The sequence below is a fragment of the Pantherophis guttatus genome, chromosome 3, assembly GCF_059756535.1.
Source record: "Pantherophis guttatus breed Tessera chromosome 3, ASM5975653v1, whole genome shotgun sequence".
Classification (NCBI taxonomy): Eukaryota; Metazoa; Chordata; class Lepidosauria; order Squamata; family Colubridae; genus Pantherophis; species Pantherophis guttatus.
The window spans coordinates 174,250,775-174,265,044 of record NC_142065.1 but is presented as its reverse complement, the minus strand read 5'-3'; the positions used below and the strand labels follow the sequence as shown (position 1 = coordinate 174,265,044).

The window sequence follows — 14,270 nt, the reverse complement described above, 5'->3', positions numbered from 1 at the left end:
ATTCAATTTTTCCCTTCTATTCTATATTATACCCCTTCGCATTGTCATCTATTTTTATATCCATCCTCACATTGGTTAATTATGTAATACAGTTGTTTAAAAACTGTAAAATTAAAAATTAAATTCAACATTTCAATATAAAATTAAAAATAAAATTCAACATTTTAATATAAATATAATATATTTAATATTAATATAAATCAATTAGTTATATAACTATCTTTTTTGTATATTAATCAATATTTATTTATTTATTTATTTATTTATTTGTTTATTTATTTATTTGTTTGTTTGTTTATTATTCGAATTTCTATACCGCCCTTCTCCTTTCGGACTCAGGGCGGTGAACAGCCAAAATAAAACATTTATACATAAAGTACGATTAAAAATAGATTTAAAATAATTAAATTTGGCCCATAGTTTAAAATTTATCAATTTAAAATCCATATCAAAATTTAAAACCAACCATAAAATCATAAAATCAAGAGAGACCAGCTAACTGAAAGAGATGAGTTTTTAGGGCCCGACGAAAAGTCCGGAGGTCGGAGATCACTCGTATCTCTGGGGGTAGATTGTTCCAAAGGGTAGGTGCCACCACAGAGAAGGCTCTCCTCCTGGGGGTCGCCAGCCGGCATTGTCTAGCCGACGGCACCCTGAGGAGGCCCTCTCTGTGGGAGCGAACTGGCCGGTGGGAGGCTATTGGTGGCAGAAGGAGGTCCTGTAAGTACCCTGGCCCTAAGCCATGGAGCGCTTTAAAGGTGATCACCAACACCTTGAAGCGCACCCGGAAGTCCACCGGAAGCCAATGCAGCTCGCGCAGGAGAGGAGTCACATGGGAGCGCCCCGTCGCTCCCATAATCCCCCGCGCGGCCGCATTCTGCACCAGTTGGAGCCTCCGGGTGTACCCCAAGGGGAGCCCCATGTAGAGAGCGTTACAATAGTCCAGACGAGAGGTGACGAGTGCTTGAGTAAACATGAATATTCCAATTATTTCCATGCAATCCAATTTCTTACAAATCAATTAATTATATTTACCAATAATAATAAACCAAATAATTTCCCCCATATATTCCTCCAAACCACAACTTAACCAATTAATAGTATCTCAATTATTACAATTCCCTAGTTAAATAGAGCTTTTTTTCTTTTGTGTTTTAAAATCTTGGAACTCTCCTCTTTTGCCCTAAATTTCCCATTGTTTACAGTTTTGCACCTACCTTTTTTGGTGAGGAAAAAGGAAAAGAAATCTCTCTGCCTCATTTTGTCACGTTGCAGCCTGCTTACTTTCAATTTCGCTTTTTCAGCATAGCTAGAGGGAAAAAAATCTGCTCCAGGAATTTACCTCTTTGCAGCTAGCTGTTTGAAGCCCCGCGGCAAGAATTTAAAGTTTTTTTTCCCTCTAGCCATCAGCTGGGACTCCGGAGGCAGCAATAGATTGGGAGTGGGCGGGGCAAGCGAACGGCGACCGGGCGATCCAACAGAGGCAGAGGGTGAGGGTGAGTGAAGGCGTGGGGGGGAGGCGAGAGAGGGCTTTGGCGACCCCTGTGAAATGGCTGTTCGACCCCCAAAGGGGTCACGACCCCCAGGTTGAGAACCGCTGAACTAGAGGAAACATGAGACAGATGCCAAAAGGAAGATTCCTCAGCTTGAGAGAAATTGACTGCAGTCTTTTCCAAGCATTCCTTAATTCTGGGTGGACAAATCTGTCATGTTTTGGTCTTCTTAGTTTCTCATTATTCAAATTTTAATTCATTCCATTTGGGAGGGGGGTATTTTATTTTTTAAAAAAAAAACTGCATGAAAATTTATGTGTGTTTTGTGTGTGTGTGTGTGTGTTTGCAGGCATTTCTCTAACTATATCTGATTTTGTATGTATTTTTTCTAACACAATTTATGACATCAACTTTCCCTAATATGATCTGTCTCCTGGTTCTCTTTTTCTTTAATATCTTAAGGATGGTTAATTGTCCCCAACCTATGCATGATTAATTCATTTTAATGGGCAAAGTCCAGTGATTCAAATAAAGCTTTCTGCAAACAACAGAGGAAATATATTGTGACATGCTCAATAGCCATTTTTTTCTTCGAATAGAGAAAATTATGTTTGAAAATATTTCCTACATGTTTTGTAAAGTTGTAATTATCAGTATTTGACTGACTGGCATTTTTAAAAAATACCACATTTAAACTAAAACTCATTCTTCTCAGTTTTCTTGTGAACTGAATGAAGTGAACTATTTACATCAATATTGTCTAGTACTTTGAGAGAAAAATTAGATGTAGGCCATACCCCACAAATGGTAACATTCTCTAAAATGGTGGCTTTCCAATATGTTGGATTATGAGTCCTCTAATTCCCAGCCAATAAAGGCTTTGACTGTTTTGCCTGAGAAATATGGGATTTCTAGAACTTGGGAAACAGGTTGAAAAATGCTACTGCATTTAAATTGCAGGCCTACAGAGGCCAAAGAAAGTGGGAAAAATCAATATATATTCTGCATTTGAAGGTAATAGGTAATGTTGCCACATTGTTCATGCCTGCAGCGCTTTTCCAGTAAGTAAATACTATTCTAAAAATTCACCATTAAAATTAATTCTAGATATAAAAACCAATGGAATTTGCTATTTTCTGAAAACTGAATGGTTGCTACCCTAGATTAATCATTCTTCAGGGAATCAAACTGCAAATCAACCATGACAAATACAAATAAAAACACATAGATCTGTATACACAAATGCTTAATAGATGGAGGGTAAACTAGACTGGTTATAACAACAAAATAAGCATGTGAAAACCGGTGGTGAAATCCAATTTTTTTTACTACCGGTTCTGTGGGCATGACTTGATGGGCATGGTGTGGCTTGGTGGATGTGGCAGGGGAAGGATACTGCAAAATCCCCATTCCCTCCCCATTTTGGGGGAAGGATATTGCAAAATCTCCATTCCTACCCCATTCTGGGGCCAGCCAGATGTGGTATTTGCTGGTTCTCCAAACTACTCAAAATTTCTGCTACCGGTTCTCCGAACTGCTCAAAATTTCCGCTACTGGTTCTCCAGAACCTGTCAGAACCTGTTGGATTTCAACCTGGTTAAAACTAATTCCAATAAAAGCCTTTCAGACTAGTAGTTTTATATCAATTGGCTAAAATTATGTGAACATTTTAACCAGTTATTTTGGGGGGTGCGGTGGGAGGAAATGCTTTAGCCATTACCAATTTATAACATTTGAAAGATTTGGGTTCCTTTGGGTACTTTGTTGTGGTAAGTTTGGCAACACTGCTGACTTACAAATATAAAGTGGACAATTTCAGAGCAATAATTGGAGAAATATCTCACTTTCTTTCTGCTCCACTCAACACGTAACACCTAACCCTAACTCTTTTCTGGGATGTTAAATTGTTTGCTTGTTTGTGTTTCAATCCCATCCCACCCACCCACCCCAAAAAACAAAACAAAAGTAATTATACCTCCCCAGGAACGATCAGTTATTTAGAACTATGCACATCTTATATGTTATGTTATCTGACAAGAGCATAGATTTTATTGAAGTCTTCTCAGCTCCTGGGAAGTAAGTCATGAAGATAAACAGTATTCCTTGGAAATGATTGTCAATGCATATTCATATTTATTAAAAAGCTTATTATCACTAGTTCTTTATGTGTAGGAATATTTCGCTTTATTTGTTTCCTATCATTGGCCTAAATATGTATAATCTTTATGTAAGTAATTCCAAACATACCTTTAAGCATTTTAAATAATACTTAACCTATTCTCTTACCCCATACACAAAATATTGTTTTGCTGCTCATTACTTTCTTTTCTCTGAAGCCTGGATGTTCCTGTAATCTACATTTAAACTGAATTTAAGATATAGGGCAAAAAATATATTTATTAATTAAGCAATGCAATCTGAAAGAAAAAAAATCCATGCATTTTAATTATCTGAAAAAAATCTAAAATTACTCAAGTATGTTATTTATGAATATTGGCATTCCAAGGTTCCAAAGAATTTTTTTCCCCTAGCCTCATTTGTATATTAAAAAAAATCTTTTGGCATGAAAAGCAAATGCTTGACAGCCCTGGCCTAAGGATTGTTACAACTGACCATTTCCAGTTAATCATAAACCAGTACTATAAATTTGCACCCTACACATTATTGAGAAAGAAACTTTTACAATAATTTGCACATGGTCTTATATGTTCACATGTACAAGAAAGGATAGGTTAATACTTTGAAAATGAAACAAACCCATTTCAACATGTTGTGATTGATATGAATGAATGAATAAATGAATGAATGAATGAATGAAGTTGAGTTAAGTTGAGATGAATTGAATCACGTTGACTTGACTTGACTTGACTTGACTTGAATTGAATGAATGAATGAATGAATTTTACCTGAAGGAGGAGGATTTGGTTGTCTTCCAGACACTAGATCTTGGGTTCCTGCAAACTGCTGCTTAGATTCTCTGAACACTTCTTCCTGCTGGGCAAGAGTTGCAGATGTTTCCATTGGCTTTTTTCTGCCAACTAAAATTTAATAGAAATCATTTAAAGGAGGAAAAAATTGGAAACCTTTTCAAAGGCAGTTAAAAACAGTTCTTATTTCTGTACAAATTTTCCATGAATCCAAAGGGCAACCAGCTTTACAGTTTTTCAGATTATGTACAGATTATGTACAGATTATGTACATTTCTTTTCTTATGAATTACATGTAAGAGTTTAATGTTCTTATGCAAGACTGCTAGAGTGGTGTTGACAAATAGCCTAGCCATGGCATGGCTTGAGAAATTTGGCCGTGTAAAGACCCTTGTTGGCAGAATAAGAGAAAATTCTTATGTGCACACAGTGGTGACAGAATTATCGACAGAATGCTGATAGAACCTGGTTGTCTTTCCCAGTTAAAATGGAGCTTCTGCGCAACAGAGGAAGAAGGTAGTGGGCCTGTTTTTTTTATACACAAGTATAGTGATCTTTCAAAAAAGCTGAGAATGGTATTCATAAAGGACCCCGCATGATACCAGTCAAACATTCTGGAAAGTGCAGACCATGCATTACTTGGGCAGATGCTTTTATGACCTCTCCTGAAGTCTGAGTCAAAATGGTCATGAAGAGAAATTTCCCTAGTAACTGGAAAGAAGACGACATGTTCACAAGAGTTTAAAGTGGCCTGTCAGGTTAGAAAGATCTCAGCCTCTGACCACTTCAGCAATCATATCATCAGAGTTACTGGGAATCAGGTGGCATATATATTTAATTTATTATTATTATATACCAAACTGTATCCATAGCCATAACTGTGTTGGATAAGAAGAGGAAAACACTATTTTCACACTGATACAGCTATACAAAGCAAAACAGCTTTGAAATAATTTACAGTATTAATTTTGGACCTGACTTTGCTTGCCCCCCCAAAACACAAACACATATGCTGTCTAAAATACCATGAAAACCAGGGAGAAAAATGGGCTCAATTTGTGGGGTTTCAAATAAAATTGTTCTATATCATCCTTGCTGCATATCACAGACTACAAAGAGCTGTTTATAATAAGATTATATTCATACTTAATAGCTATTACACATTTCTGCCAGAATCTTCTGGGGAAGACATAGAACTTGACAAGACATTTTGCTTGAAATCTGATCTAGAAAATTCCAATCCTGTAATTTTGTAATCACAACATAGTAAAAAAATTTTATCAGTCTGGCAGAAATAAATATTTATTAGGTTTGAAAGGCTGTACAATTTGTATGCATTTTAAAATGTAGCAGCAGATTCCTAAGTCATGTAGTAGAGGTAATGCAATGTGTATCATATCATTGTTAATAATTGGGCTGTTCATTTATATCATTATCTTAAACATACTTTTACCAGTAGTTTTTGTGTTTTAAAAAAGAAATTGCAAGCCATGTATTTTTTAAGCAAATAATTATTTTGTACATACATTTGACAACTTGTGGATAAAACAAAACGTTGCTTTCTCCAGTATCGACAAGTGGCTTGGTCTCACCATTAGGCAGAAGGCCAAAATATATTCCTCTGTTCCGTGCCGATTCAAGACTTACAGACCCAGTTTCTAAATTTTTTTGTACTTTGAAATGACAGTCCACATCTCCTTTGCCCTAAAATATGTAGTAAATCAACATGAATAGGACTAACATAATTGTTCTTAGGTATAATTTTATGCCTCACCATTTCAACTATTGGCCTTTTTCTGGTCTCAGAAACATAGCATGGCTGGACCTAGTTAGGATATGGATGGGAAATTTCTAAATATTGGATTAAAAAAAAATACTGACAAAGATAATGGCAATCAACTTTTCTTGCAAAAAAAAAACCCTACATGGACCTGTCCACAATGTTTTCAGGAGTCAACTTATGGTCACAGGACACGGAATGTAAGCCTCTCTTCCATCACCAGCTGCTACTGATCCCTGGCAGTTGCCTAAACAAACTGGACAAGGCCAGATTTTGCTAAATAGGGTTTGTCCTGCCAGTTCAGTGTATTTCCCAACATAATCTGTCATGCAGCAACTTTTCTGTGATATGAGATCACTTTACTTTGTTTGTTTGTGTTTGTGTTTATTTAACTAAAATGTTCAAATGCTCTCTTTCTTTCAACCACATGTACCAGTAATTTTTGTATTTTAAATACAAAACACCAACACCAAAAGTATCTAGTTATCTGGCCATATGACTTTTTCATTATTTATCTTGAATTGGATAGCTAAGTGGCAAATGGTCAGATTCTACTCTATTTACAAGGCTACCAGAGCAGAATCCTTTCTCTAAGAATATCTACCTTCTGAAATGTTATCCTGTCAAAGAAAAGGTTAAAATGAATGCATTTCAAGAATTGATATAATGTAGTTCCAAATTATCCATCTATATATTCTAGAAGCATACAGAAATCTTCCTCAGTATTGGGATATATTATATTTCTGTTTAATTTATGGACGTACAGAATTGGAAAAGACCATTTAGATAATTCATCCCTTGTTCAGTGCAATAATCCAGATTAAAGTATGTCTGAATATGGGCTACCTGAATACATTCAATGATGGTAACTGGTTTCATTCTTATTCACCCCCACTTTTTCTTTTCTTTTCTTTTCTTTTCTTTTCTTTTCTTTTCTTTTCTTTTCTTTTTGTCCCTATGAGTTAGTTTTGACTCTTGGTGACAGTCTGGACAAGTCCCTGAAATTTCTCTGACAACATCTTCAGAAGCAGTTTATCAGTGTCTTTTTCCCAGGGCTGGGAGAATAACTAGTCCAAGGTTACCCAACTGGTTTTGTGCTCAAGGTAGGGTTACAACTCCCTGTCTCCCTGTTTCTAGACTTTGAACCATTATACCAAATTGGCTCTCATAATATTTATGACATGTACTTATGACAATAGGGCATATTTCTAAACATTCAGTCATAAATTACTATTGCATATGAACATGCTATCCAGGTATGTTATTTTTTTCTTTTTTAAGTATTGCATACATTCTCTCTTTAATGGAAAAAGGTGGAGCAAGAAGTGTGCTTAGCTGCCTTAGGGTAAGGCAGCTGCCAGAATGACTGGGTCTCCAAGCATATAGATGGTGAATTGATGGAGAAGATATCCTAGTGAAGTCTCAGAGGAAGAAGGCCACATAAGAAAAAGCAAATGGATTAGGAAAGCAGTCAATAAAGATAAACTTGCTATAAGAAAACTCAGAAAAACCTGACTGAGAATTGGCAGGAGCTTGTTGGGCAGAAAGGTCAAAGGAGCCTGGTTTAGCTCAACAGACAGAAGCACTGTAATTTAACACCAGCTATCTGCAATTAAAGTAAGATCAAATCTCGCCAGGCTCAAGGTTAACTCAGCCTTCCATCCTTTCTAAAGTAGGTAAATTGAGGACCCAGTTTGTGGGGGCAATAAGCTGACTTTATATAAATATACAAAAGTATGAAGGCTATTGCTTAACGCACTGTAAGCCGCCCTGAGTCTCCGGAGAAGGGCGGCATATAAATCAAATTAAAAAAAAAAAGAATATATAAATGGCTGAAGCTCTGCCCTTTTATACATGCATTAACATGGACCAAGGGAATGTGGTTTCTACTGTGATCACATAACTACTATCTCAGCTCTTTTGACTTGAAATAGGATGATGATGTGCTAGGAATAATAGCTTACTGTGGATTCTGTTGGTAGTGCACTTTTCACCGTGATGATGGAAGCCGTTTACTTACATATCATTTTTTTTCTCAAAATATGAATCATATTGCATGAATTAAAGGAATTTTGATATATATGACTTTTCAATGTGATGATGGAAACAATTTACTTATATATCAAATTTTCTCAAAGTATGAACCATACTTCATGAAGTAAAAGAATTTTGATACGTATTGCAGTATAGAAAGCCTCCCTCCCTCCCTCCCTTCCTTCCATATACAATATACATTTTTGTACAAAAATACAAAAAACCAATTCAATATTAATAATATCTTATTTCCCAACAACTTAACATTAAAAGAACCAAAGAGCAATCTTTCTGAATCAAATACTTTTCAAATATATCTAACTATAGCTTTTATAATTCCCTGTATAACTGAGAACACAAGACTGATTTAAAATTAATCTCACCAGATTCTATCATGGATGACTGATCAATTTTCACTGTGGAAGAGACATTACATAGTAAAATCTAAATGATGTTTCCTCAAATTTAATATATTTAAACACCAGAAGGGAGAGAATGGGCTTTAGATATAGTTCCTGTATATTGATACTACTTTTAATGTAGGAAGTCTCCAATTCGCTTTCTATAAAAAATTATTAAATAATTAGATGACTTGCAGCTATTATTCTACTTTTGTTCTTTAAAAAACTTTTATTAGATGACTAAAGCTCTGTCATTTTATTAATAACATAACTGAACATTACAATCTAGTGATACCATCATTACTATAAAATTTCTCACACCTATTAGTGACAATGTTTTGGCTGTCTTCTAATTAACAAGAGAATTTTAGTGAACCTAAGACAAGATTTGTAATTTTTGTACAGAAACCCAGTGTTATTTTTTTTTCTGGGAAAAACTCCCACAAAGTAAACATTATAAAATGTTTTATTGGTTATAGTCTATGTATCTGAAGTGATTTATATTATTCTTATAAAGTCTCCTTTAAGTTAAGCTTAATTCCTGATTATTTCATAAAAACATCTATGGAGTTTTCTTTTTCTAGTTTCATAGTTTTGTCTTCAGTTTTGATTATCTCCTATCCAGGTAGTCTTTTAGTTTATGAGCCCAGATCAGTTGTCTCCTGCTTTCATCTATTTGATGAGAACTAGCTTTAAAATGTATCTCTTATTCAATAAATCCATCTATTGCTTAGAAAATGCAAACTTCTTACCATTCCATTACACTGACCGTCTTTGATCCTCAGATACATTTTTGGGTGTTTTGCATTTTCAAACATACAAATCCCAGAGCTGATTTTATGAACTTTCCAGGAAGAGTCATCAGACTGATTTCCGGCTCCGCTGCAGCTCCCATCAGATCTCAGGCAGAGGAACTGGCAGTAGCTTGTAGCAAGCAAAATTATGGCACTGTTGTGGAATATACCCTATAAATCAGCAAACAGAACCATCTGCAAATAATTTTGGGTTTCAGATTTCCCATTTTGAATTATGTTACCTCCAATAATTTAATCTCATTTGATATAAGAATACAACAAACTAAGGAAACTGTGGAGTTACAAGTAATGATTTTGCAAAGTTATTGCAGTCTTCAGCTCCATCTAGTGGGTAGAAATTGATTGTCTTTTGAAAGCTGTTCATTCACTATTTGCACCAGCTTGTGTATCATATTCCATTCTTTTTCCTTTTCTCTTACCTTCACGTGGACCACAAACTCCTTGGTTAGCCCTGCATAGCCTGTGTTATCATCGGCTACTGTGCCTTGTAAATTGAAAGAAATCATTTGGCCTGGATTCTGGGACGATTCCAGTATGGTGCAATGATTAGGCTGAACATGAACTTGCAGTTCACAGTGGTTATCCCCATAGTTCTAATAAAGAGCAAAATGGGATTAGTCCACATTCATAGACATTTTGAAAATGGATATAATTTTAGATCATAGTGTTATTATAGCTTTGCATAACCGAATAGCACGAACCTATCCTCTCCTATAGCGGTACAGATTTGTTTCTGTTGTGTTTAAGAAGATGAAACGTATTATAAAATCTAAACCAGGAAATAGGATTACTGGATTAGTTCTTCAGCATTTACTGGTATTACTGCAATTTTATGGGTGATGCTTCTGACTAAAAAGAATATTAACTGAAATATAACTTCATCTACTAACATTAATATTACAATAATTCAGCATAATGTGCCAGTAAAACCGCCCAGACTTTCCTTCAACAATGGCACAATGGCTTTTCAAGCTCAACTCCCGTTGCTGCTGTGTTTTCCCTTTCAGTATCATCATCCTATATTGATCAGTTCCTGGTTGCAATTTTTATTGTATGAAACAAATGTGTCGTAAGATTGTTGCAAGTCTGTGAAAGCATTTCTGCACAGCTACAATAGGGGTTTTGGTGGTAGTTTCCCACCTCTCTCCTCCTTCCAAAAAAGAAGAGAGTTGATCAGTAAATGGCATGATAGCGAAACCAAAGAATGGCATCTAAATATAGGATGGAAAGTCTTGATGGAGCTAACTGCATACTTTTCGTCAATATTTGGTATGACTTCTCACACAGGTCTTATCAACTTTCTCGAGCGCAAACACAATGGGAAAAAAAGATAGGAGTCATGGTGAAAAGGTTACCATCCCTGTGACTGAGCCATGAGCAAGCGCAAGTGCCAGCTGTGGGTTTGGATGACTTCTAAAAACACAGAGGCTTCCTTTCTTCGCTGCCACTTCAAAAAGACCTAATTTGTTCAGGACAAAAACAGAACCTAATTAGATATTCATAATAATGTAATATTGAGTTGCTTTAATCCCCCCAAAAATTGCATGAAATTTCCCTCTATGAAAACACGTGGCATTTCTTTTTCCTTCCTGTTGATATTTATTTATTTAATTCAGTTTTCTGTATTTGCCCATCTCAGCCAACTGACTCTGGTTAGATTACAGTTCTAAAACTAAAAAAAACAGCTAAGACAATTTAAAATAATTTAAAGGGTTAAAAAGTCAAACAACATATATACAGCAGCCAAGACGATTTACCAACTAATGTTTATTTATATACAGGTAGTCCTTGACTTACAACAGTTCATTTAGTGAACATTCAAAATTACAACAGCACTGAAAAATGTGACATGACAATTTTTTATAGTTACGACCTTTGCAGCATCCCCATGATCATGTGATCAAAATTCAGATGCTTGGCAACTGATTCATATTTATGACCATTGCTGTGTCCCAAGGTCAAGTGATCATATTTTGCAAGCTTCTGACAAGCAAAGTCAATGGGAAAGCCAGATTCACTTAACAACCAGGTTACTAACTTATCAACTATACTGATTCACTTAACAACTGTGGCAAGAAAAGTTGTAAAATGTGGCAAAGTTCACTTAACAAATGTCTCACTTAATAGCAGAAATTTTGGGTCCAGGTAAGTAAGGACTATCGTCCTAGTCGTAAGGATAGTCGTAAGGACTATCTGTATTAGTATGTATAAATAAATAATTTATAAAATATAAGGCCACTAGGTCTGTGAATGAGTTTCTTATTTTAAAGTTGTGAACCTTTGGAATTTTTATCCTGAAATAACAATTTTATTTTTTTTTGATCTTGCAGCAGTCATGGAGAATTATCCACATGTCATTTTGCAGTGTCTATTACTAATTTGTAGTGATGCAATCTCGGGGTAAACTAGAGGTTGCAAAATGCTCCATAAAAGCTAGGAGCAATTTATGGAGTATGGATGGTTCACTTCAGATACACAGTAGATGAAGGTAATGATATGGAACAGTTCATTCAAATCCAATAAAAGTCTGTTTACTAGAAACAAGCATTAAGATTCTTTGCTTTGCTACTCTGTAGGACAGGATAATAAAAAATATGCTTTAAGATTATGTCCATCCTGTGTATCCCTAAAGAATTCTCATTTTGTCACTAGATAGACAACATTTACCATATTTGTCTTTTTTGTCACCAACGGCATCCACCACTCCGCCTTGTTTAAGATGTATAAAACCATGGGTCATCTTGTTGTAAAACTGAAGTATATTGCCTTTCTGAAATTTCCATTTCTCAGCCGCCCACTAGAGGTATTGTAAAACAAAGTAAAACAACTTATCATCCCATAAAAGACACTATATGAACCTTCCTTACTTTTTTCTTCTTCTTTTCAATCATGACTGAATCTATGAGTAATCCTTTGCATCGGGGTGGAGTCGGGGCAAGAATGGAGTTGAGCATTTACTGGTCAGATGCCCTTCCTGACACCTATGTGGAGTTCACAGCAGACAATTATTCATTGCACTCAAAGAGCAAATATCTGCTGTTACCTAGGATTGAACTCACACACTTCTGATTGTGAGGTGAGAACTCCTCATCTAGGTCACCACGCCACTCATCTGAATCTATGAGATTGCCTGCAATTTTCTTGGCAATTTTTTTCAGAATGACTTGCCTTAACTCTTTCCTAGGGTTGAGACAAAGTCACTAGCCCATGGTCACTCAAATGACTTTGTGTCCAAGACAGGACTAGAACTTGCAGTTTCTGTTTTGCAGCCTGATGTCTTCACCACTACACCAGACTCTTTCTCTTATGTTAGGTTTGTGCACTTCCAGATGCCAATGGCTTCATTAACCAAATTCTAGTAAGACTTTTCAAAGTAGCCTGAAAATTTCTCACTATTTCTACCCTCACAATATTCCTATTCTTCATAAGCACTTCACAAAGGAATCTAAAGAGTATTTTCCAGACAGTGTCTCACCTTCCATCCCATTCTTGATTTTACTGCATTTATTTTTATCAAAGCAATTGAATGGTCAAAAGCACAGAGAAATGGCCATTGAGTGGCATGGCATTCTTATCTTCTCAAGAAGGAGATAGCCATTCAATTTGAAATGAACATATAAAGGGTGGAGGATAAGGAAGCAGAGAAATTACTGTAGATTTCAAATGAATTTATTTATTTTCAACTTTTTTTAAAAAAAATTTTTTACCATGTTCTTTCTCTTGATTTCTAGTTCTTGTTCTGTGGAAAAGCAAATATTGATACAAGTAAAATATAAGAAAAAAACATCACTCCATTAGAATCAAAATTGCCTGCCAATGCATTTAAGTCCAATAAAATTCCAATGAAATTCATAAATTATATAGTGTAAAAAGTGGTCTTCCATGACGAGAGACTAACTCCATTAACTGGTGGGCATGATGACCATAGGAGCCCTCAGCATTTATGAAAAATAATGTTTATATCTAGTGCTTTAATGGTTTCCAACAGTAGAGGACTCTGCAACAAGAACAGCCATAACTTTGCTATATTAAAAGCTCTCATTTTCCCCAAAGACTTAAATCTCAGGCTCTTAATTTACTTTTCCCTTATTGAAACTTAAGGGAGGTTTCAAAATATCAAAATAAGGCTTAGTTGCTCTGTGTTACAACTCTCCCTTTCTTGATTCTTTGGCCTTTGTGAACTTGGTTGTTTGCTACTTGAGTTCTGTCTTACTTAGTCTAGAATTGCAAGTCTAGGCAGATTTATTTAAAAGTAGATATTCCTGTGAAGTAAATATTTAGAATTATTCAGCTTCTGAGCTCTTTGCTAATCCTTGTGTCTCAAAGAAATATCCAGTGATATTATTCTTATCATACAATTCACTAGACTTTAGGAAACCCAGTCTATATTATCTAGATGCTACAAAAAATGTAATGTAATGCAATGCAATGTAATGTAATAATATAATGTGATGTGATATAATATAATTACTATAATATAATTAATGTACTGTACTGTACTGTAACGTAACATAATGATACCGTGACTTTTTCAGAGAATGTCCTTCCCCAAGGACTTTGGCTTATACTTACTACTTGCAATGGTGTAATTATCAATGACATAAAGTTCTCTGACAATTTTGCCATCATCTTCTCCTTGATCTAGCCATCTTTTGGGGAGAAATATATTATGTAATAAGTCTTGGCATGCTATTATTTAAACCAAAAATATTAATATTTTATTAATTAAAAACTTTAGATGCATGAAATCAGGGTTGCACATAGGGCCATTTCTTAATTATTCAGAAAACATGGCTACCTGATTGGATAAAGATCAGGCT

At 35.3% G+C, this 14,270-nt stretch overlaps 1 protein-coding gene across 2 annotated transcripts in view; it reads right to left on the bottom strand.

The window, feature by feature from the left end:
• Positions 1-14,270, bottom strand: part of LOC117672798 (lipoxygenase homology domain-containing protein 1) — a 211,799-nt gene that overhangs the window by 143,369 nt on the left and 54,160 nt on the right. For both annotated transcript variants that reach the window (XM_034429781.3, XM_034429782.3), the window contains exons 10-17: positions 14,023-14,099; positions 13,158-13,189; positions 12,118-12,247; positions 10,806-10,909; positions 9,870-10,043; positions 9,388-9,600; positions 5,947-6,124; positions 4,400-4,531 (exon numbers count right to left, since the gene is read on the bottom strand). In XM_034429781.3, the coding sequence (XP_034285672.2) occupies positions 4,400-4,531; positions 5,947-6,124; positions 9,388-9,600; positions 9,870-10,043; positions 10,806-10,909; positions 12,118-12,247; positions 13,158-13,189; positions 14,023-14,099 (1,040 nt within the window). The remainder of the gene's footprint in view (positions 1-4,399; positions 4,532-5,946; positions 6,125-9,387; positions 9,601-9,869; positions 10,044-10,805; positions 10,910-12,117; positions 12,248-13,157; positions 13,190-14,022; positions 14,100-14,270) is intronic.